The 26,790-nt window shown below is 33.2% G+C and overlaps 1 protein-coding gene across 1 annotated transcript; it reads right to left on the bottom strand.

The window, feature by feature from the left end:
- Positions 1-26,351, bottom strand: LOC145685150 (sodium channel protein Nach-like). The gene is made up of 9 exons (XM_081757502.1): positions 26,299-26,351; positions 23,900-24,053; positions 23,158-23,276; positions 17,841-17,940; positions 13,068-13,347; positions 12,717-12,773; positions 6,864-6,945; positions 4,943-5,049; positions 1-311 (listed from the first exon to the last, which is right to left on the bottom strand). Exons 1-9 carry the CDS (start codon positions 26,349-26,351, stop codon positions 1-3), a joined length of 1,263 nt encoding a protein of 420 aa, XP_081613628.1.
- Positions 26,352-26,790: the final 439 nt, after the last annotated feature.

Genomic DNA, 26,790 nt, shown 5'->3' with positions numbered 1-26,790 from the left:
TTACCTTGTTTCCTCCTGTCCAGTTACTAAAAGTAATGGCTGCAAATGTACATTTGTGGAATGAGCATTGCATTGGGCACCCTCGTTGTAAGGTCTAATTTGAATAGTTCTTATTTGTGTCTCTGGAACTACATGTGGATTCAACTGTCTCGCGTCTGGAAATGGGAGATTGTATTTTGGTTTGCTTTCCTTCTTCTTCTTGAAATTAACACATGCGTAAAAGCAGGCCTGGATAGTGAAGTAGAAGATCAATTCAAAAATTGATATAATGCTACATCCGAAGAATAAGCCACCAAGTCCTCCAAATGACACTGAAAGAAGATAATGATGAATATTATTTTTGGAGTTTGCCTTTAAGCATGTCACTTTGAAATGAAATAAAATGATTTTTTTTAGTTTTATTGCTTGTGCCGGCTAGGCTAAAGGGGACGATGATGAAGAGAAATAAAAAAAATGGTGGAATGAAGAAAGTGGGGCGAAACAGGAAATGAAATGAAATCTTTGAGTTTTACGTCCCACGTTTATGCCGATTAGGCTAAAGGAGACGGTGATGATGAGTAATGAATAAAATGGTGGAATGAGTAAAGTGGGAGGAAACGGGAGAACCCCGAGAAAACCCACGCACACGGTGTTTGTCCACCACAAAGTTCATTTGGCATGGACTGGGATCGAACCCGGGACCCCAAGCACCAGAGGTGAACGCTCTACCAGTGACGTAAATAGGACGCGAATCTTAATGATTCTATTATTTTTTTTTTTTAGAATCAGCTCGAAAAGTGTGCAAATCCTATAGTGCCATGTTGTGAGGTGAATCGAATAATATGTAAAAATAAACTACAAAAATATTCTGGATATCCGCAAGAACCTAAGCAGATTGAGAACTTTAGTAAAACCTAAAACCAATTGAAATGTTATTTGATGATATGTGGAAAAGTTCACTTATTAGGTAATATGTATGCTTATAATATGTTTTTGAGGAAATATACCTGGACATATACGATAATTCGAAATGAATTAGTATTTATGACTGATTTAGCACCGTAATAAAAGGGAAATAATGATCCATGCGCATCGAGCAACTTATGTCAGAAACTTAGGATATTAGTAGAAAAATTATATTTTCCAATTACCTTGGATTTTTACAAGGGAAGAGTAAAATAAGTAGTGAAAATAACCCACCTAAACAAATATATGTTTATTTACTCCAAAATTCATATTATATATCATATACAATAAATATTTTCAGTGGACTAACAAAGAATTGAACTCTATTTAGTTGAGCGTGGTGCATAACATTTTCAGGAATATTTTAACACCTTTGCAATTATTTTTCGATATTTTTTTAAATCAAATGAACCTTGTGACATATTTACAATCTTTGACATTAGTATTAGCTTATATATTATTAGAATATTTTCATCACTCTATTTTCTACTGGATTTACAAAGTGAAATTTATATACATATACAGAGTGTCCCATAAGTCCCTTTACATAGGCCATTACGGTAAATATTGATGATACGAAAAATGATAAGAGAGCAATGTTGTTGAGAAATATGTGTTTTCAATCTAAAATGTTGTAATTTTCGGAATTGGGCCAACCGTTTGGGTTCTACTCTGGTATAGCGCCCAATGGTAAAGAAAAATGCAACGTTGTCACATCTTTGTTGGATAACAATGAAGATAAGTGCGTGTGGTTTAAAGTATCCTGGACTAAGGAGAATAGAAGGGACGGACACAATGAAGGATATGAAGAAAGATCACACGTAACATCATAGCGGCATCACCATCAGAAAGGGAGGGGGAGGTACGAAAAAGAAATTGAATTTATTCATGGAAAACTTCTATTAATTGCTTAGTGATGTCTACGAGATGAGACAAGAGGACAATTTAACAAAATTGGAAAGGGCCTAAGAACCAGAGAAACTCAAAAACCAGAGAAAAGTCGATAAGCACGAGTTATCGCAGTACAAGTTAAGCGTGTACTACAACCATGTGAGTGCTTTACAACAGAGGCAACAACTTTTAAGTTATAAACTCCATACACACGTATTCTGCTTGGTACTAAGATAACTGGTCTCTTTTATCAAGCCAGTCCACTTCCTTTTCCACCAGTTCTAGACTCACCTAAAATATTGATGTGACCTTGAAGCAGAGGCCAAATTTCTCTTTGTGTCACTTCTCTCAAAAAATAAATAAATAAATAATGTTTCTCAGCTGGTGAGAATCATTATTCATTTGCAGGTCTCTCTCGGCTCGTAAACTTGCTGCTTCATCTCATTTCGTTGAAGATTTTCTAGTGTCGTGTATGAGTTTTCTAAACGAGACGAGACACGTGAATGTTCTGGCCTCGTGAGCAATACTACTTATGTCATTGCAAAGGAATTTAAAAAGTGTAGACGCCAGCTGTCCGAAATGTACTGTCCCAGCATTCGTCTGATGGCATACCATGCTTGTTCCTCTGACAAATGAATGATATCTTTACAAAGGACTGCGACACTCACATAGAGAATACTGCACGTAACTTAACTCATTCACTTCCTCTCACCAACCTGTTTGAAGATCCTGAATCAGGCAAAAGCAATGCTGCAACTGTGCTCAGCATAGAAGACGTTCGAAGCAATATCCATCTTGTTGTGAGCAGACTGTCATAAAATGTCGCAACCTGACGTTAACTGGCAATTGCAGAGTCCCAATTGTTGTCTGAGTTGTCTCAGAGTCTCAGTTCGCAGCGCAGGCCTTGCGAATATTGTGTTGTAGAACAGTAATTTACGCGGGCGATCCTTTAACAACGAATTTTAGGTGGCCCCACAGAAAAAATCAAGCAGTGTTAAATCAGGCAATATCGATGTCCATTACACCAGACCTCGACACCCAATCCAATTCCCACGAACTGCTTCATCCAATCATTGTCGAACGTTGACACTGAATTACGGTGTCAACATTATCGTGTTGGCAGTGAAATTGCTGGCAGTTCGCTAGAGGCAAGTTGTCGAAATAAGGTTCGAGTTAGTTACGCGAGCGGGTTCGAGCAAGGTTTCTTTGAAACTCGAATTGACTCGAAACAGACATCTTTGAACTCAACTCGAGAACTGGGCTCGAGAAATTTCCTTGAACTCGACTCGAATTTGGCTTGAGTTTCGAGTCGAATCGATGTATACTACATAGACAATATAATTATCAATGATTACTACTACTTAAACGTTTATTATTATTATTATTATTAGTAGTAGTAGTAGTTGTAGTAGTAGTAGTAGTAGTAGTAGTAGTAGTAGTAGTAGTAGTAGTAGTAGTAGTAGTAGTAGTAGTAGTAGTAGTAGTAGTATAACAACACCGTGTATAACTATGGAAATAGGCGGCTTGTATCTGAATGGTAAAAACAGGTTGACTGCCGATCTCGGTCGTCAAGAAGTCTTCAGGAGGGAAGAACATCGCTCATGACGTTCTGGGTTCTAGTTCCCGACGAGCAAGTATTCTCGTTCGAGCCAAAAATTGTTAAAAGTTATAGGGAGCCGAATTGATATCATTTATTGTCAAAGGAAGAAGAATGATATGCCATTGCTGCTCATCAGACGAATGCTGGAATTGTACATCACAAATGGCTGGCTTCTATATTTTTAATCCCTTTACAATGACATAAGTACTATTGCTCATTAGGCCAGAACATTCTCGTCTCTCGTCTCGTTTAGAGAACTCATACACGACACTAGACAATCATTCAGCGAAATCAGATCAGGCAACAAGTTTACGAGCCGAGCCGAGACCTGCAAATTTATAATGATGCTCACCAGCCGAGAAATTTTATTTATGTATTTATTTTTTCAAGGAAATGACACAAGGAGAGATCGGGCATATACTCAAAAGTCACGTCGATACTTTAGGTGAGTCTAGGACTGATGGAAAAGGAATTGGCCCAGGCCTGAAAGAAGGGATCATCCCAGCATGCACCCGGGAGGACTGAGGAAAACCAGGAGACACTTGAGTCAGTATGGCCCATCGGAGCAGGTTTCGTGCCAAGTACCACTTACCCAAATATCGTGTGGTAGGCAGGCACGTTAACTTTACACCAGCGTCTGGAAACAATATAATTAATTTGTGTCGTTTGAACTCGTTTAGAAACTGACGCTTCTATTTGTAGACGACACAGCAATTGAATAATGAGACAGGATCTAAGTGCCGCAATAAGTAGAATTGAATTGTATCGTTCAATGTTGTCTTAGTACCAAGCAGAATACGTGTGTAAGGAGTTTATAGCTTAAAAGTTGTTGCTTCTGTTTTAAAGCACTCACATGGTCGCAATACCAGTTTAACTTCTATGGCGATAACTCATGTTTAGCGACTTTTATCTGGTTTTTGAGTTTGGCACTTAGGCCCTTTCTAATTTTATTGAATTGTCCTCTTCATTTATCTCGTTGACATCACTTAGCAATTAATACAAGTTTTCCATGAATAAATTCATTCAGTTTCTTTTTCGTATCTTCCCTTCCCTTTCTGATGACTACACCACTGACTTGGATTGACGTTGCGTGTGATCCTTCTTCATATCCTTCATTGTGTCCGTCCCTTCTATTCTCCTCACTCCAGGATACTTCAAACTACACGCATTTATCTTCATTGTTATCCAACAAAGTTGTAGCAACGTTGCATTTTCTTTACCATTGGGCACTATACCAGAGTAAAGCCCAAACCGTTGGCCCATTATCGGAAATTCAAACTTTTTATATTGAAAGTGCGTCTAACAGCATTGCTCCTTTATAACTTTTTTCGTATCTTCAATTTTTATCGAGACTATTAAACGGACGGACTAATGGGACATATTGTCCTATATATATATTCAATATAATTACAATGAATAAGATAAAATGAATTTTATCTTCAAAATGTAGAAAGAGTAACTACGAAAATGAGATACGCATGTACAAATAGAAACATGAAGATTTACCTAGCATCTCCAGTTTTCCGAACAATACGTCTCTTGTGTATCCCACTGAAGGAAAAGACAGCAACCAGAAATAATACCCATACATTCCTGCAAATTCACCCCCAAACCTAAAGGAAAAGTAATTTAATATTAAAATCGAATCCAATTCTTTAAAAATAGCCAGAAGACGAATTGATCCGAAAAGCATAAATAGTAAATACAATTAAAAAACACGTGTATACATTTCTGAAGTAGAGAATTAAAACTAAAAGACTCGTGTTTATTATTTAACACTATATACAATAAATTATCAATGGACAATGTGCTGAATAATGTATTGAATCTATCAACGTTACTCAATAAATTAAATCCTTGATATTATTATTGTTCCCTAGTTTTTTTGTTTTTTTTTTTCAATATCACTTTTGTTGTATTGAATCCATACTTGTATTATCTTCATGATCAGTTTAAAACTTCTCTACATTAAGTAAAAAGTTTACTGCAATAATTTTAAAAATAATTTTGTTCATTATACCACTGTCATGAACGTTAGAACTTTCTTTATTTAAAAGTATTTGTTTAAGAGAAATACATATTTTATTTCTTCCACTAAACTTTGCTTAGAAATCAAAAACACAAAACAAACTTGTATTATCTTCATGATCAGTTTAAAACTTCTCTACATTAAGTAGAAAGTTTACTGCAAAAATTTTAAAAATAATTTTGTTCATTATACCACTGTCATGAACGTTAGAACTTTCTTTATTTAAAAGTATTTGTTTAAGAGAAATACATATTTTATTTCTTCCACTAAACTTTGCTTAGAAATCAAAAACACAAAACAAACTTGTATTATCTTCATGATCAGTTTAAAACTTCTCTACATTAAGTAGAAAGTTTACTGCAATAATTTTAAAAATAATTTTGTTCATTATACCACTGTCATGAACGTTAGAACTTTCTTTATTTAAAAGTATTTGTTTAAGAGAAATACATATTTTATTTCTTCCACTAAACTTTGCTTAGAAATCAAAAACACAAAACAAACTGAGCAAATTTAACAATTATAGAAAAACTTGATTAACAAAATCATAAATATAGAATAATTATATTTTTAACACAATTAAAATTTTCTACAATGCAATTACAATGAAATCTTCAAAAGAAGTATTTATTTCTACTGTACAAGGAAACAAACAATTACTGACTCAATGAATAATTTTATGCACATCGAAATGCACCAAAGTTACGAGTCTTCTGAAGTAAAGAATAGAAACTTTGCTTAGCTATGCATACTTTTGAATGCGTCGAGTCCTATAACACCAAAATATTACATATTAGTATCACTTTTTATAGTTTAGAAATAGTATAGCTTAAAGCAAGCAATGATAAAAGTGCAATTGTAGACGACAAATCTTTCTTTTATTCTGTTTATTCCCTTTATAGTATTTCTGGCAGCATGATGAATTTTTTATGAACTGTGACGTCAATTTTAAGAACTTTCACTGAAATTTTGTTCATTTTAATAAATATCCTCAATTTTTCTCAGGAAAATTTAATTCACTTAGAAAAGGATAATTCATATACTTGTGGTATCTTAAGATTTTTGATCTCAGCGTTACCGATTCTGCCTCTTGTTTGTAAACAAAATGAAGAAGTATAGTGTACAACATCATGAAGCGTAGTAAATAAGATTATACCATTTTGTATAAAATTACTATAGTAACATGTTAAAGTTATTACTTTTGTTTTACTACCCTATCTACTGATTAAATTTGTCTCATTCCTTTAATATAGTTCGTTGTTCGAACACAAAACTAAATAAATATTTGCAATATATTGTTAATTCACTTCAGAGTAATGTAATAATGATTTTTTTTACAGAGGAAGAAGTTTTGTTAAGATACAAGCAGACATTAATTCCAATCAATTATTAACTTACTTGTCTTTCGCAGCTAAGTTTGTTTGGTAATTCTCTTCGTCACAGCTTGGATAACACCCGCAGTCTTCTTCCTGGACACCAGCTAAACGTATAATATGAAGCACTATTAGCTATAAAATTTATTTTCACTTACAGCATATGTTTTAATTTTCTTTAATGTTAACACGTACAGCCATTGTTATGTGTTAGATTTCAACTACTCTTGGAACACCGATTGTTGCTTTTTGAGGTTCAAAAATTTCATGAGTCATTCTCACTAATAATTTAAAAAACATTCATTTTGAGTTTTCCCACTGTCAGTTTGTACATCATATTTTCACATTTATATTGTACTTCAGCTAAATTACTTAAACCTAATTACAACGTTCCTTTGAAATCACAGATTCACGTGATGGAAACTTTTTCATGAACACTCTTCCTTGCATCGAAAAAATAAAAAGTAATATTCACAACTAATACCTCAGGTGAAAAGTGATGGAGTAAACCTGCCCCCTTATGTCATCAGAGAACATATTTTATTTTATTAGTAATTTGAGCTATCTTTTCACATTCCAAAGTTTAGTAAAACTATTCCATATTTATTCCATTTTGAAAGGGGTATTTCATTCAATATTTAAGTACCTTTCAAGTCTACATTCCATTTGTCTGTTTTATCTATTCTGTAGATAATATTTATTATATTTTCGTCAGCTTTTAGCTTCGAAGAAAAGCACTTTGAATAAAACAATATTTTATTCGTCATATATAAATTAAATAGATCTAAATTAGAAAATTGCTTTCACAACCACTTTAAATTCTAAGAAGAATACAGCAGTTCAAAAGATATTAATCTTAAAACTCAAAATTGCGCCCCTTTTCCATTCTAAATTGCCTAGTATTTGCTGCTGGCAGGGGTCACAGTTATTGAGTGGTTTTATTGTGATTTGAGGTACACTTTTTTGTTATGGAATACCAGAATTACTATTTCACTCTAGCCAAAGTAATTAGTGTACAACTGGACGACAAACGTTTTCTTTCCTGGATTTGAACCTCCTGCCCCTAATCTATGATCAATTAAATTGTGAATAAATGCAACATTTGAGCAACATATTTTTGATGAAGATTCCCTGCAAAATGTATCTGACAATATATCATATGTGTATTAATTAGTCATCCTATATCAAGATACCGACGTTGACAATTGTTCTGAAATTTATATGTGTTGTTGTATGTTTTTTCGCCCAACGGATGTCGGCATTGTTTTCAGTTAAAATGTTGGCCGTTGCTTGGGGCGTTCGACATCCACCAATCCAAAACCTGATATAACACTTAAAAACGTACTTACGCTGTTCAAACATTAATCGTTCTCCTGTCATTTTCTCATCTAATTAACCGTTCTGACAGTATCAACATCTGTTGAGCGAAAATCCGCCACACAATAACATCATTTCAACTGAAAACAATGCCGACATCTGTTGGGCGAAAACCGATACTACAACACACTTAAATTTCAGAACAATTATGAATGCCAGTACCCTGATAGCGGAGGACAAAAAGTATATACATTTTTTTCTGGTAGTCTTTATAACACTGGTTCGAAAATGTCAAATCACAGTATAAAAGTACTACATCTCTTGTTCTACACTCAAAAGTGAATTATTTCAACGAATAATAGCTTATTTAAATATATAAATATAAACATACAGTTCTAAATAAGTTAAACTTTATTATATTTGATTGTTTAAGTCGCAGCTTTAACAATATTCTGTTTAAATGTAATTTTGAGAAAGCTATTCGTTTCTTAATTTTTGTAGATATAGTTATTTTTATCAGATTGCTAGCTTGAATGTTTTCAAAAAGGACTATTTTTCTATTTAATTGACTTGCAATTATATTTTGTGATATTCTAGTTCTTGTCCTTCTTTCATTAAAACGCTAATGAAACGTTAACTTAATAATTAAGATGTTCATTGTTATTTCTAAATAACATTATCAAACGATATACACATTTTTTTTTTTGATGATATTTTGTCATTCCGGCAAAACCATTATTCAGTCGTTATAATACTTCTGTTGTTTCTGGTGAAGAAAATGTGATATATGTGGTTTTCACATTCCTCTTTTCAAACTAATTTAACCCATTTGAACCCGTTGTTCCAAAATTGGAACATTTTTTTACTTTACTTTTATTTTTCATATTACGTGAATAAAGGTAACAATTTTTGTATGGACCTCTTCATTTGACACAAATGGTTTAGCAAATGGCGTATCTTTGTCTTGAATTGGCGGGAACGATGTGTACTGCCCATATAAGTTGCGTTGAATAAGAACAAATTATGGCGTCTCAAAGGAGGTAAGTGAATTTTATGTTCGTTTATGAATTTTCTACCTATATAATACTATTTGGGTAGGAGAAGTATCAAGTTTTCATTGCATGTGAAATGCAATAATTGATTATGATTATTATTAATAAAAGCGTTTTATAAATTTGAATGTTCCAATATTGGAACAGCGGACTCGAACGGGTACGTGAAGTTTGCGTTTTGTTTGTTCCATTATTGGAACAACGGGCGTAAATGTACCCATAAAACTATATAAAATGGTAATTTTATTGGATGCATTAGTAATTGTTTCATACATTTTATGAGTGTATTTTTATTTGATGCTATTTGTGCCGCTTTTGAGGGCATTTTGCGCTTGCATTCGGAATTTATTGGTCTCATGGAGGAGGGGAAATTTATATACAAAAATTGATTTAATTGTTACACCCACGCAGTACACTTTTCAGTTGAGTTAAGTTGATTTTGAATTTAACTTTCCTTTTAGCAGCGAGGCTATATGAGAATTGGCCTATTCATTAAAATGGAATGCGAACCACATGAACTTCCGCCGGGATCGAACCCGGTCTCCCATGCCAAAGGCGTGTACGCTAACCGCTTAGCCACGAAAAAGCTCTTTTTCAGTTGAAACATGACAGCCAAATAGAGTTGCAGGTTTCTTGATCGTTCATTCACTGGATCTTACATTTATTTACCTATATGTAGGAGTTGTTAGGAATGCCTGATTTAATTTTGTAACATTTATTATTGATTTCACTTTACTGCAGTGAAATAAAAACAGTAAATTTTGGACATAGATAAAGGCATATTATATAGTTATATTTTATAGGTACTGTAGGGGAATCATTAGGAGCCTACACAATTTTACAGGGCCTGGACGCCTTCCTTTCACTTTTTTCCCCAATGTTATCATTATGTTGATCACTCCAGTGTAAAATGGCCAATGAGCTGTATCTGGTAGCTTGTAAATAAATAAATATTTTGTTGTTTTATATTTTAAATGTGTATTTCACAACTTCGTATGGATTTTATTTATTTCTAGAAATACTGTTTTATTTCAGATAGAGTGCGAGCGGTTCCGGGTTCGATTCACGGTGCGGGCTCTCGGTCGTAAAAGTGTAAGAAGCTTTTCAGACCAGCCATCCTGAATGAGGTTTTCCTGGCTTTTCTCGTTCACACCAAGCAAATGCCGGGGTGGTACCTAACATATATGTCCCAGGCCGCTTCCTTCCTTCCCCAACACTTGCTTCATTCCCTTTCCCTGGAGAGTGTTCTTGCCGAGTGTCAAACGTGACGGGCTAACATGGCCATAAATGCCCAGAAATGTAAATCCTCCCTTTCTATTTCAGATTGACTGTTGACGATCAATAAACTTGCTAACGGAGGAGATAGTCTTGCTGCAGATATTGTCATTACACCAGAAAATGAAGAGTTCTCGGAAGAAGAAAACCAGATATAGAGATGCTATCTAAAAATTAGTTGCCCGCTAAGGGAAAAGCTTCTGTTACAGTAATGCAAAGAGGCCAGCTGAGAAATGAATTTATAGGTGAGTTTGTTGGATGATGAAGCTCCGAAAACTAGTACATGTAATGAAAGTTAGCCCTCTGCAAAGTCGCATAACAAAAGTAATCCCAACAACCAGCAATTGTTGGAAGACATATTGCTACCAGTCAACAAAGAAGCAATAAATGAGGTGGGATATGACAAAGAAGAACATTTCATTGTAAAATCAGAAAGACAATCAAGATGTGGACAGTGAAAGCAACACAACATGGAAGTGCTTCTTTTACTTCCATCAGTAGTAAGAATGTAATGTATTGGAAAATAGTTATAATGAAAAAATCTGTTATTATGTGGATATGCATAATATTAACATGTTTCAATATTTGTATACTTTGTATCTAATGAATATTGCTAATTATTGTAAAATCTGTATCCTAAAATTTTAACGAAATAATACCTTAGCCTGGCTAAATTGAAATATTTTCTTTCAGAAACCTGTACCCTTTCAGGCCCGTTGTTCCAAAAATGGAACATTACCGAATTAGGGGTCCATGACATTTTCGTGAACAATAATGTATTTAAATATGTTATTTACCTTTATTTCTACCAATCTGCGGGAATCAAGATTAAATTCGATAAAAAAATAATTTGGGTTCAAAAGGGTTAACACGATAATCTGACAGTGTTAAATCTGGATGAATGTGATGAATGATGTTAAATGTGATGAATTACTTCAAATTTACAAGGCCTCTGTCAATTGCTAGTTGGTCAAAACGATATCATTATTGTTGAGCAGTTCTAACCTTTTAATATGAATTCTAATTGCACTCGCGTTAGTCGTGTACAATATAGGTCCGAGTGTATCTTTCTTTCCGGTAGCACCAGCTACGAACCTCAAAGAACGTACGGTATAACTTTCTGGGCGTCTGTGTGTAACATTCTCCGACCACGATCTTATTCGTACATTGTTACTGTGAGATTTGAAGGGAAAAGTTCGTCAAGTAAGTGATTTGAGTAAGATCATTTGCCATCCAAACATTTAAATTCTCTTTGCAAGAAGCTTTTTTGAAAAGGTTGACCAGCATTTGCGGAGGTGGATTGTGAGGCCATTCGCTATGTAAAGAGTGCTTAATGCTGGTGGGTCTTGATTTTCACCAGATTATCAATACTCTTTTTGTGTGATTTGTTATCGAAATTTCCAGAACCAAAGCGACTGAAAAAGTTTTTTTTTTCTGAATGTTGCTTTTGCTAATGTATCATGCCCGTAAACACCACAAGTTTCTTTACGGAAGTTCGAAGCATTTCGGATTTTGTTTAAATTAAATTTTAATATATAACGCAAATTTGCAGAAAGCTCATACTCCTTCACAGCGCAAAACTTTACTTCTGAGTAAAAGAATTAGAATATCTTGTGCACATCTACGAACTTCAACTATCAACTGCCAGGTATTCATTGGTGTGAACGGCTGGAATTCACTTACACCCTGAGATATGGAATATATAATTTTAATGGAATGTTATAATGGAAGCAATATTATTATCTTCCAAATGCTATTTAAACAAGTGTTACTTAATCCTTTGCCTACTTAAAAATTTTACATTTGCTTTGCCAAGCATTTCATGTTATTTTCTTGATTTCGTTTATAAAGCTGAAAATATTATTCCCATAAAGTAGAGCAACGCAGGTTCATTTCTTCTCATCTTATCGTACAGAGAGTCAATTATTACTAAGTTGTAGGTTAATTTACGAAACTTAAATTTCCGCCAAATTGTGTTAGATAATATATAAACATTGTATTCTACTAAACTGTGGTTTTACCAAATAAATCAAACCATATAATCAAACGTCTCTGAATGTTTACAATATTTTTATTTGTCACACCTGTCCCTGTAGTAGTGTGTCTAGCACAATGTGATTCAAATTTCAGTAATTAAATTACTATTTTTTCATAAAGAGTGAATATTTATTAGACATATTTATGTGAGAAGCCAATCAAAATTAATATTTCTATAGGTATATCTATATCCTTACCTTCCATATGCTTAGCAACGCAAGCAAGACCATTGATATCACATTCTTTGTAGTTACCTATAAAAGAAAATAATTACAAATAATACTAGTTTTAAACAACAAATTTACAAGTTTAGATCTACTTGTATTAAAAGCAGATCATACTTGATTGTGTTGCAATACGAAATGTGTATAAAAGGAGCTAAAAGCGGGAAAACTTAAGGGAGACAATATACATTTTTCGTAAAATATCCCTGCTGGACATTCTCATTATATTTAAACTAATAATTCTTCTGAAAATTATTTCGGACACATGTCCTAGTTATGGGATCAAGAAAAAAGGCAAACAAATGAAGAAAGCATATCACTTACCATAGTTGTAAAATAAGTGAGGCATGCATTTGCATTTATTCATAGATGACTTAAATTTGCATTGCAACCTGCAGGCCACTGGAGTATAAAGAGGACTTATATCCAGCTTATACTCCTCTGGGAACAAGCATTTCCTCTGGCTGACTGATAGAGCTTTAACTTCTGGAGTACTCTTTGTGGCAAATAAATCATACAATACACTATGTATCATATAATTTCCAGGATACACAAAGCAATTCTTCGATGTTGAAGGAAATTCATCTGGAGAGCTCACGAAAATCTAAAAATAAAAATGCAAAAGCAATTATGTTTTATGCATTATTTTTGTTTTCTACAGATATTAACGTTTACTTTTATTAAATTAGTAGCAGAATGGCTGTCTTACGCACGGGAAGAGTAAAATTTATAGAAAATATTTGACCTACAACACGTTAGTTAAAGAAAATTTCAACCTGGATGTACTGGCAATGAATGTAAGTAGTTTTAAGAAGTCTATTAATTTTGTAAGACAAATGTAATTATGACCAATAGCTTTATTAACCTATATAATCTGTATAGCGATATACTATGTAACACTGTAATTAGGCCTGTGCCTGTTGTGTTATATGTCAATAAATCAATAAATCAAGTTGCTCACAAGTCATCCAGAATTTCTTCTAAATAACTTTGTGCTACGTCAGGATCGAGTTACGCCATTATGTTGTTTCCTGAAATAGAGGATTCATTCTAATCCATACAAATGCTTAAGCAAATATTTAGGCAATTATCACCATCTCGGAATATTTTTAGAGCCGTCTATTTCGTCAAAGTTACCGAAACCGGAAAATCTTTCTCGTTTCGCGGAAATTGTTGCTCAAAATTTATATTCAACAAACTTCCCAAAAATCAATCTTACCAAGTGTCCTCTTGTATCAGATATTAATAATGTAAATATTAAATGAAATGAAATCTATCAGTTTTACGTCCCACGCCTATGCCGGCTAGTCTAAAGGAGTCGGTTAAGATCAGAAATGAATGCGATGATGTAATGAAAAAAGTGGCAAGAAATGGGAAAATTCCGTGGATACTCACACAAATCCAGCTTGTCCACCATAAAGTCCATTTGGCGCGAGCTGGGATCGAACCTGGCACCGCAGTATTGTGAACGCTGTGCTACGGAGCCACCGCGATCTCCTACGATATTCATATTGTGTATGTTGTAAACAAATTTCAGAGCTGAATGCTTAACGTTGCAAATGAATATCGTGATAATAATATTAAATATTTAATAAACTTATGTGTACATCGGAGTATAATCACTCAAAGCTCCGTCTTAGAAAATTTCTATTTCCTAGACCAATAATATCTCTATCTCCTTTCCCGATCTCTTACATCTCGAACTTCAGAAACGTATATCTTATCTGTAGTCTAATATCTGTAGAAAACAATTTAAACAAATTTAATTTGTTTGCTCTCAACTGTTTCGGAAATCTGCTAAAGAGAGAATCGTAACATTGAAGCCATTTTGCCATAAATCCTATTTACATAGAGAATTCAAAAAAAGAATTCCTTCGTTCCACCTACAGCTTAAAGTGAAAAACCTAATAACAGGAATGTCTATGAAATCTCACTCTCTGAAGATGCGTGCGTTAACCTATAGTCTAGAGGAAGCACCTTGTACAGCTATTGTAACCGGTGTAATTGGTTGTTTCAGGTGCTGGTTTAATTCTGTAATGAGTTTTGTTGTCCATGCTCTAAATATTGAGTGATCGTCCATAACTGAGGTCACTTAGGATTCTGGGCCGACCACTATTGTTCTTGGCAGATTTTTTGACATTAATTCATTAGGCAGTTTTTATCTTAGACAATTCCTCACAAAACACTTTGGACGTTGAAAACATTAGATACACTGGTATCAAATAACCACAATCAAGAGATTTTGAAACGAATAGTAACACGACTTCCCTGCTTTTCTTCGTATGATTTTCGTCTCTTAATACTAACTCTAGATATTTGAAAGAATCCACTTTATAAAAATTATTATTTAATATTTTAACGCATCCATAATTTGTCGTATTACGGTCCCGACACACTTCCATGTATTTAGTTTTCTCTGCATTTACTTCTAAACCCATGTCCCTGCAAGCGTTTAATAAGATCTCTGCATTTCTTTCTATTGTCTCCTATCATCTCCCATTAAATTTACAAACACCGTGTGCGTGGGTTTTCTCGGGGTTCTCCCGTTTCCTCCCACTTTCTTCATTCCACCATTTCATTCATTACTCATAATCACCGTCTCCTTTAGCCTAACCGGCATAAGCGTGGGACGTAAAACTCAAAGATTTCATTTCATTTTTCCTATTAAATTTACATCATCAGCATATGCCATAATCTGGCGAATACCGTTCAACTCTAGATCCTGGTTGCTATCTTTGATTTCCCTTATAGCGTATTCCAGAACAAAGTTGAATAACAATGGCGACAACGCTTCTCCTTGTTTCAGGCCATTTTCCACGTGAAAGCTCGTAAACATTTTTTTTTCTACCCGAACTTTACTTTGAGATTCATTTAAACATATCTTAATTAATCTAATTAGCTTTCTCGGTATTCAAAGTTCTGTAAGAACGGTACAAGTACAGGTACAAGTTCTGTAAGAACGTTGTATAATTTTTCTCTTCTAATCGAGTCGTAGGCCTTCCTAAAATCAATAAATGTTTGATGTACCAGGGTATTGTATTCCCACTTATTTTCGAGTATTTGGCGAATAGTAAATATTTGGTCGATAGTTGATCGATTTCTTCTAAGTCCGCGCTTGTATCCAATAATTTCATCTGCGTCTGGAGTCAATTTTGCTAATGGAATATTTGAAAGGATTTTATAGGATGTTGACAGAAGAGAAATGCCTCGATAATTATTACAGTCAGTTTTGTCGCCTTTCTTGTGAATTGGAACAATGATTGATTCGTTCCACTCTTGTGGCAATTCTTCCTTGTTCCAGATAAGCAGAATAAGTTTGTGTATCTTGTTCCACAATTTTTCGCCTCTAGCTAAATTAACTCAGCCGAAATTTCGTCTACGCCCGGAAATTTCTGTTTCTTTAATTTTTTTACCTTTGTTTCTACTTATATTCGGTTGAGTTCTGGAATATACGGTTCTGCGGTGTGTATTTCCTTTTCTTCACGCACATTAGTTTTTGGCTGCTTGTTAAGCAAATCGTCAAAGAAATCTTTCCATATATTTAAGATGCTATCCGTATCAGTGAGAACTGTTCTGTCAGCTTTCTCTAATATATAAGCACGAAGTTGATAGCCTTTCTTAAATTCGTTGGTCGCCTAATACATATCCCGAATGTTTTTATTTTTACTATTATCTTCAAGTTCCTTAATTTTAGCTTTCAAAAAATCGCGTGTCTTTGATGTAAAAGTTTTCGAAGTTTCCCGCCTGATGTCTGCAAAATTTTGTGGCCAGCGTAATTTTGCCTGTTTTCTCTTCTCTGCTAGTTTAATGCATTCCTGATCGAACCATGGTCGTTTGTTCCTACGTATTTCCGCGTATTTTCTGTTATTTTAAAGAGAAAGTCAAATCTTGGAACTAAAAGGATTTGAAACTCCAACAGACTTCCTGAATTATCTATGTACTTGATCAAGATTTAGATACTAAATTATCTTTCTTTCCTGAATTGATGTGTATATCGTAGAGGTTTGTAACGTTCCTATTTAGATAGGAGCTCGTTACTCGGTACGGGTCTCCCACCGGTGAAGTCCCGCCACATTTGAGAAACAATATATATATTTTCAAATTAAGAATAGTTACTACAAATCCTAAGCACCTCCATATGTTCAGCTTAAATATAAATACCATATAACCTTCCCAAAAATTAGGACAATCGCAAATCCATAAATAGGTCAAGGATTTTAATATTTGTTTCGTTAAGTAATAAGTCAATGATTTAGGAAGCTCTTCTTTATAACAAAATCAATCGCCATTACAAATTTCTTTACAAGTCATTAAACTCGCTGTTACTGTTTGGACACGTTAAATCAAATGCAAGTGAAATTAATATGAGTCCCAATAAATCTCAACTTAATCGTGTTCTGCGACAACCTAAAAAGATTTGGATAATTGTACCGAGTTTTCAAATATATATATATATATATATATATATATATATATATATATATATATATATATATATATATATATATATATATATATATATATATATATATACCGAATACAGGAAGTTATACGTATGGTTAACACACAACTGTCTATATCCCATTTAATCAAACAGATTAGTTTCCATTAGACCATATAAGAATTTGATTTAAATTTAAGAAAATTATTATACAACTCACCAGATTAATAAGTAAATAACAATCTACACTTTGGAATGGCAAAGTGAATTCACTTGTAATATACACACAACTCTAATAGAATAATTTACTAACTTTCGATAAATAGAGCTTACTATTTCAAGGTTTTACCGAGTACATTTCCAGCACACATCTAATGAGGATAACTCAAGTGCTGGGTGAAGTAACAACAATCGCCACTAGAGGCGCTATATTCAAAATCTGACAAACGAAACAAGTTTATCGAAGACTCGAAATAGAATGAATTTATATAATATCTTACAAGTTTTTTTTTTTTTTGGTAACTAACAGAGTGACATGTTACAGGTTCTATACTTATTAAAATACTGATAGTATTATTTATATTTTATAATTTCAAATTTCAACTAATCTAATTCAAAGGTTTATTTTGTTTCTTCCAAACTAAAAATTATCTTACCTTAAGACCTCTTGGAGGGTTGAAAACGAAATATCCAAACCTATCGTCATTAATATTGTACGTTTCCCATTGTTTCGTTTCTTCAGGCTGTTTGGATGTCCTGAAATAAGTTACCTCGATTAAACTTGTGCTGATGTATCTAGTATTGACTAGGGTTGTACAACATGATTGATTGAGTTTGCAAGCCAAAGTGTGACGAAATGTTTTACTATGTCTAATTACTTAACTACGACAACTTTGGTAAAAATATTTTTTTAAAAAAAATACGGTAAATGGTGAAAATGTCTTACTTTTATCCTTTTTAAGCAAAAAATGAGATTGCCAATAACGACACAAAGACTTTAGTTAAAATTGTGACGAAATGTTGTAAGTAAGGATTTCATCCAGGTTCCATATTGTACAACTCGAGTAATTTATTATGCACCTCTGGTAAGTCAAAAAAAAAACTAGATTCCCTTTAAGTCTAGTTCATTCTCCTTGGATTATTGCAACTAACAACAGTGGAACGATCCTATGACTGCGGTACATAATAGTGGGAATTACACTAAACAAGAATGCTTCTCTATTTTAAATTAGACCCAATAATAATATTTTAAGCTAAAATTCATGGCAATTCTACATTTTACTAGAAAAAGAAATTTGAATATTAAAAATGCAACAGCAATGCTGATGTTTCATTATCTCTAACAAATGTTACACATTTTTATTTAATAGTAGGTGACGACTGAAAGAAAGTAGAATTCTTATAACATCATACCTCATTATAAGTTCAGCAGCATATATATGTATATATATATATATATATATATATATATATATATATATATATATATATATATATATATTTGTATTTACTTTACCCTGTAATTAATCCCTGTATGAATCCGAAATATAATTTACAATCCCGGGATCATCCGAACTTAACATTTATAAAATAATTTCATAACTTTATTACATTCTTCTTTTGTCATGAAATTATCTTAAGCATGATTGTAATATGGTAATAACAATATCATAACATTAATTTGCATATACTTTATGTGGAGTAAACATTTGGAAATAGCTTCAATAAAATACGAGCTGCATACTTCACTTCATTCGTTCTGCATAAACTAGTAAGAAAAGGAAAACACTCAGTGATAATTCAAATTTTAAGCTATTTTGAAAATTTGAAGATGATAAAGCTAAAGAAAAGCGATTCAAATCATTGCAACAACCCACGCATTTTTAGGAACACTGTAATAAAGGAAAGGGATGTTAATAGTTGATGATATGCCAGATGGGAACAATATTTTAGAGTGATGTTGTCTACACCAAGAAACATTTACTTTACGTCGAAACATCGTCTATATCAGAAATCAACGAACTTGAATAGTTTCTAAATATGATGGCTCTAGGTTGTAGCGAGCGTAGGGATATGCAAGTGCTGTAGATAGAGTTGTTTATAAATGTAATAATAAAAATATAACCTTCTGAACGATTGAGAAATATAGTTTGTCTTGTAAACAAAAGAATAAATAAGAGAGATAAATCAAGTGTCAATACGTATATTAACGTAGTCTGGATTTTCAGTGAATGACTGTCACTCTTCTATATTACCGAACATCTTGCCACTTTCCCTTCAACAAGCAGATTTTTCGGAAACGTGTAAATAATTGAATCTTTCATTTTTATTACCAGTTTGTATAACGAGTTGCACACCTCCAATTTAAATCAGTCATTGCATTACGGATTTTCTGAATAAATAGGGGAAATATTAATATTCTAGAAATCGGCCTTTTCTTAAGCAAAATTTTTGCAGACATTGAAAATATGTACTTAATTCTTATATAAAAGTTCATATCCATTTTCACTTCTCATACTTAAGCAAAGACTTAAAATGGGCGTTTTATCAACAAAGAAAGGACATGTAAATTGGTTTACGATCGACTCTAGATTTACCTCTAGGAGCGAAGCTTTTGAAAATGCTGTAATACATTTTCACATATGTTTGTGATTTTATATAGCCATTTTAACATCTACAAGTTAACGGACCTTCAATTTTTTTTTTACTTTCTCAAAAGAAAAAAATGTGGATATTATAAAATCGATACCAGTTGTTCCTTTTGGGAGCTTAGTTTCCGAAAATGCTGAAATATATGTTTCCTTATTTTTATACAAAAGTTTATAAACTGAATTTCACATTTCTAACTTAAGTGAGTCTCCACATTCAGCACATTGCCAATAAATGAAATCAAATTTTAATATAAATGAATATTTCCTGCTTTTCCCATTTAGAAATGATACTTTGAAACACGTATTTTCTTTTCTTCACTTAAGAGTTCATATATATACCGAATTTAACATCTTCAATATCAAGCGAATTCTAACATTGAGAACTTACTGAAAAAAGAATAGTTTATTTCAGTATAATAGAAATGGTCGAATTTCTGGCCTTTAGAAGAAGAGTTGTCAGAAACGCTGAATATATGTTTAATTTTCAATTGAAACTTCTTTCTATATAACATTTTTTGTATCTCCAGCTTAAGCAAATCCTCACATTCGGCACTCTCTAATTAAACAAGCTAAAATTTGAGTAATTTGTAAGGATTTTCCTTTCCTCTTATAAAGTGGAATTTTCAAAAATCCCTATTGTCTTATTTCTAATCAGGAGTTGATATGTCTAGTTCCATATCTTTATGGCTAGTAGTTCGAGAGATACACTATTATTGGGGGAAATTTTGAACTCCTCTTTATTCCCTTAGAAACGGTTTTTAAAAAGTCCTTTGTATCCTATAGTTTCGTGAAAAGAAAGGGATCTCTCTCCAAAATTCACATTAAGGTATGCTATGCACTATAGGATAGATACTAGGAAATCTCTACAGTCAAAATCTGAACTTATATGCCATCAGATCGCATGTCATTTCCTATGTTCCGAAAGATCCTACAAGAGTTTTATTGTTTAGAGCACACTCTATTTCGGAAAGGAAATTCGTAAGATTTCGATTTAACTTTCTCATCTCAGTTTTATTCTCAACACTTTCCTTTTTTACACGTTGATTTGCATTCCTATATTGTTTAGCACTGTCAACCATTTTCTCTATAATATACTATAATATCTCTATAATATATTTAAGAGTTTATATACCGAATTCCAGGTTTCCACCTTAAGAAAATTCCTCATTCGGCACACTCTAATTAAAATAGGGTATTTTTGAAAATTTTATATAATCCTGACTCCTCTTTGGAGTAACATTTTGGAAGACAATGATTTTTATTTATAACGGAGAGTTTATGAACCAAATATCACATCTTCAATTTAACGGAATCGACACATTTGACTCTTTCTCATTAAACAAAGGGAAATCTGAATATTTTATATATTTCCCTCTTTGCCACCTTTCCACAAAATTTGAAACTTTTAAACATTATTTCCTCATTTTTAATGTTTAGTTCATATAAAGAGTTTTATATCTACCGTTAGAGGTTGTGATCAGGGTAATTTCGGGGGAATTTTGAACCCCGTTTACTCCACTAGAATGGGTATTTAATATCTAAATATTATTATGTATTTAAGACCTAAATATTGTCCAAAAGGGACCTATAAAAAGACCTAAAATATCTAAAAAGGACCTAAAAACTGGACAAAAGTACGTAAAAATAAGACCCAATGTAATTAGAATTCATGTAAATATAAGATTCTGGTAGTATACAAGATGCAGTTGAAAGAAACGCTGCACGGTGCACACACTCCTTTCGGGGGCTGAACTCGTCAAGAATATTCTGATTTGTATTCTGCTCCAAAAACATTTTGAAAGTTTCATTGTTTATCTCTGCCAACGGGATATTTGCTCCAGGTAAGCCACTGCAAATATCTTCCGTAAAATGGATACGATTTAGTATGTCTACTAGTACTTTGTCCTAACAGAAGCTGTTTTTCTTTTTTTTTTATCATCCGCGGCCAGGGAAGCTGCTTTTACGTCTAACGTGCTATTGGATATGGAATCGTTTCTTCTGCACTCACTTGCACTTCGCAATATTTGCAGAAAAGAATATTTCCATCCGTACAATACTTCTGCTCCAAATTTAGACACAAACTGACGCAAAAGGGAAGTTTTCTTAGATTTAATTTTAGGCATGTTTACAGTCTGTCTTTCTTCCACAAACTGAAGTCCAAACTAATTAAGAAAACTTCCCCACCCTTACCCCCTGCTGAGGGACATTGTTAGTTATGACGGTTGTGGATCTGGACTTATCAGTCCAGTCGTTGAAAAATGTCTTATATTTTCAATTTTCTTTACTAGACGAAAGATGAATAAGAGGTGATGGTGATTTGAGTTGATGGCCAGTAAATTTATACGACCTATAAGAAGCTTTCAAAAAGACCAATAAGCAAAAAGCGCCGACAAGGGCAAAAAGTACAAATAAAATCCAACATTTTCTGGCCTACAACCTACAATGACCCAAAATGAAACATTATTAAGCCTCGTCTTCGGATAGGGGCCGCGGTGGCTCAATGGTAGAGCGCTCACCTGTGATGCATGAGGACCTGAGTTCATACCCAGCTCCCGCCAAGTAAACCTTGTGGTGGACAAACACCGTGTGGGTGGGTATCCTCGGGGTTCTCCCGTTTCCTCCCACTTTCTTCATTCTACCATTTCATTCACTACTCATCATCACCGTCTCCTTTAGCCTAGCCGGCATAATCGTGGGACGTAAAACCTAAAAATTTCATTTCATTTCATTTCGTCTTCGGGCACTCGTAAAAAAGAGTTTTTTTCCTCAATTTCCTGGCCCTAATGATGAATCATCCAATCCGAATCGTTTATGTAATAGTATAAATACTTGAAGGTGATTCATTTTGTATTTTTAAAGATGAATCATTGTAGTGTTCCATTCTATGTATCCAAGCAGGTTATTAACCTTCACTTTTTAATATGTAGTTATTAGTTGACTTTCAAGGTTAAACTTCTAATCTTACTTAATATAAATAACACTTTACTATTTCGATACAAATTGAATAACCGAATTCACGCAATCTAGATACGTTACTACGGTATTGATACGAGTTCATAATAAAAGCATAAGTTCTAAATAAGAAAATATGATCATATACAAATTTTCGTGATCTAGTGTCTACGAAAATATATTTACCACGTTAACTGTAAATATGATGTTTAGGTATATTTAATGTTCTTGGGCAAAGCCCTCAATATCAATGGTGAAGTAGTCAATAAAGATTATATTACATAATATAAAGGAAACTTTTGAAAGTCAGTTAAATAAGCTAATTTATCTATTATAAGTCAGACAATAGACTTTATTTATATATTTTAACCTTGGAGTTAGTGCTGAGTTAACTGCATAACAAAGTCCTAGCTGAGTTCTCATAGGGATTTTCTCATATGGAGCCTTGCTATTACCATGTAATATTGGCGACTTAGGAGTCTCTGCCACCTGTTAAATGAAATTTATAGAAAATATATTTTTAGAATATTACATGCAAAATATATTATCAATGTCGTAATTTATCATCATATTAAATACAATTAAAATATAATTAATGATATTTGTATTATATTAATAGTGTTTGTATATAATTAAGCAAATTTCCAATATTAAAGATATTTTGTATTCTAAATTATAAACTAGTAGCACAGTAGTTAGGTTAATTTGAGTAGTTAAAAACTCAAGATTATTATTAAACTGTTACTTTCTAAAAGGTTTAAAATATTCAGAGACAAAAGCCTGAATGTCTCCTTCAACCAATAACAATCATTTATGTATAACAACAAAGAACATATAACATAAGCTGATCTGATTAATGTTTTTCTTTTGTAGTAATTAAAAATGTGTAATAATTCAATAACTACCTGATTTATATTAGCTATGCTACCTTAAATAACTTAAACCAGAAGTACAAATCATTAAACGATGCAACGTTTATATAAAAATAATAAATGTGTAACAGTTTCGACAACTAACTGAACATATTGGCCTTATCAGACACTGTCACAGACACTAACAGAGTCTGATGAAGCCAATATTACTCACACTGAAAAATGTATATTACTACTTACTTCTTCTCGGATATCTCCCAAAGAGGCATTACATGGAATATGATACTCTCCAAAGTTTTTGACTTCCTCAAAATTTGTAACATTTATGTTTGCTATTGCCTCAACATACTCAAGATATAGATTAGTTTTCTCTTTCGTTGTTTTCCCAAAAGTCCTACAAAATTGGAAATATTACTATAAATTATATTTCAAAACATGAAAAATAAGTGAAAACTTGATATTAATACAAATGGCAACAATGTATTATAATGGATATAACTTATCTTACATTAGTTTGATGTCAAAGGCTTCCGTGTAAGAGAAACAAGCGGTTTTAGGAAAGTACTAACAAACTGCTCTTCCATACTATTCCAATAGCATGGCTTATCACAAAACATCATTATGAAGTTCCTCGAATATTTGAAAACTAATATTCGGATATAATAATAAAATAGTTCTAAGAATTATTCGAATAACGGATATTCTACTGATTTTAATAGCACTAAAATGTATCACCTGCTTCTAAGTGATGGACAACATAATAGATGTTTTTATTAGTGCATTATTATGTCGGACCAGTACAAATTTATAGTGTTTTTTTCTTTCAGAATAAATCAGTTAAAAATTCTGATTTCTAAGGTATTTCACTATCTTCACGGTCTTGTATAGTTTTCGGCAGAAACTAGATCTCTTTATAATAATGAGACCACTATGAACTAAAATCGAAATCATCTTCTACGATATGATCTGCAGGTCTACTAGTATGAATGATCACCTCAGTTCATTCATGTATGGTGTAAAGATGATCACGTTTTCGGCCAAATCACTATCGAAAAAGGGGGCAAACTATGACCTTATGCTCGGAAGAGCTAATGCACATTAAGAAATATTATTATATATTTTAAGGCCAATTTATTAATGGATTTTAAAGAGAAATCCCTTATAGTCTCTACAATGCCTTCGTGTCTCTTTCTCTGTCATCATTGTTCTTACCTCTTTCCATAACGAATGCATTTCAAAATGACGAGGCAGTGTAAACCAAAGGTCCTGTCAACACAGGTAGCTTTGTACTAATACCACTCCTGTTAGTGTAGGCAAAATCTAAGGAGTTCAATATCAAGGAAGTTATCACAACTTCCTAACTTATTCTGTTCGTTGGCATGGTGCGTTATATTAAAATAGGACACTTGTGTGGAGTTACGCCTTATAGGCAGTAAATAGTGCATGTGCCTAACCTCTAAATAATATAGCTTGACATAGTCTATCAACTGATATAGGTCTGCGTTATATCTTTGGAGTATGTTTTAGTTAAGTATAAAACAAAATTACAGAGATACTCACAATTTTGTGTCACATCTCCATTGACTATATAATGTTTTGCTAGTATCGAAATGGAAAACCTAATGAGATATATTTCAGTACCAGTTACAATAGATTTCCCGGTTTTCGTCCAAGTCCACGTTTTAGGTTTACATAATAACACGTTTCTTTCTCAATTTTCTGAAATATTGCGGAACTTTCACACTGACTCGTACAATTTTGTTCTATTCAGTCAGGTATTTCGGTTGGTATGAGAGGCACACTGAAAGTCGCGAGCAACATGTTTTCACAGCCGTAATCTTTAGTTTTAAGTGGAACCAAGTATATCATCTAAATCTACAGACCTTTTATTCTTTCTTTCAAGATTTTGACGCTGTTTGTTGCTAGCACGCGACCCCAGGCAGGATTTCCAAAATGGCCGACAGCGATGTTTCGTTAAGACAGCGAGTTGTAATTGAATTCTTTGTAGCAGAGGCCCAATCTGCTTCTGAAATTCACGGCAGACTACAGCGTTCCTATGGAGATATGTGCATAGGTGCGAGCAGTGCTAGGAGATGGGTGTGAGATTTCAAGGGTGGAAACACGAGCATGGAAGATGGGCCTAGCAGCGGACGCCCTCGAACTGTCTTCATGAGTGCAACAAGGTAAGAGTTGATGAGCTGATATGAGGAGATAGGCGTATTACTGTGAATTAGATCGCTGCAAGACTTGCTGTTGGACATAGCGCGGTGAAAGAAATAATTCACAGCTTAGGCTATCGGAAACTTTGTGCCCGTTGAGTAACACTTTTATTAACCGAGAACAAAAACGTCAGAGACTAAAAATTGCTCAAACCGTTCTTCAAATATTTCGACATGAAGGTGATAAGTTTTTGCCGAGTATTGTGACTGGAGATGAAAGTTGCAGGCCATCAATACGAGACACTGGAGGATATTCGGCAAGCAATGCGCCAGTGTCTACGTGCAGCTACGACGAAATTCTATCGCAAGGATATTTTCAAACCTACAGAAAGATGGGAAAATGTGTGCAAAAAACGGAAACTATGTGGAAAAATGAAAGAAATGTCTGTAGATTGAGGTGATATATTCGGTTTTACTTACAAACAAAGATCACGATTGTACAAAATGTTGTTCACGACTTTCAGTATGCCCATCTTATATCTAATTTTTAGATTTCTTTTCAATAAGCGCAACAATGTACAGTTTTATAGTGCATAATTTTACCAGCATGCATAATGTAACTTGAAGTAGTAACTATCGGTAACATTAACAACCTTAATTATGTATTGCATTTGTAATTAGCTTTTTCTATTGTGATTTTATGATACAAAATTAAGAAAATTTCATTATTATTGCTGTTATTACATGTGGGTATTCATTGTTTGAGATTAGGCAATTATATGTACTTTGGAAGTACTAATGGACAGTATATAAAACAGCTTCAATGACGAAATACCAAGAATAAGGACTTTAATATCTATATGATTTTAAATGCCTCATCAATCATTATTCCTTTAGAAACATTAAAAACATAAGAAACATCATTAGAAACATTAAATATTTTACTTCATAAATGAAATTGAAATATGATTA

Source organism: Thermobia domestica, chromosome 5, assembly GCF_964235325.1.
Source record: "Thermobia domestica chromosome 5, izTheDome1.hap1.1, whole genome shotgun sequence".
Taxonomy (NCBI): domain Eukaryota; kingdom Metazoa; phylum Arthropoda; class Insecta; order Zygentoma; family Lepismatidae; genus Thermobia; species Thermobia domestica.
The sequence above is the reverse complement of the archived record's forward strand: the minus strand, read 5'-3'. Positions and strand labels throughout refer to the sequence as shown.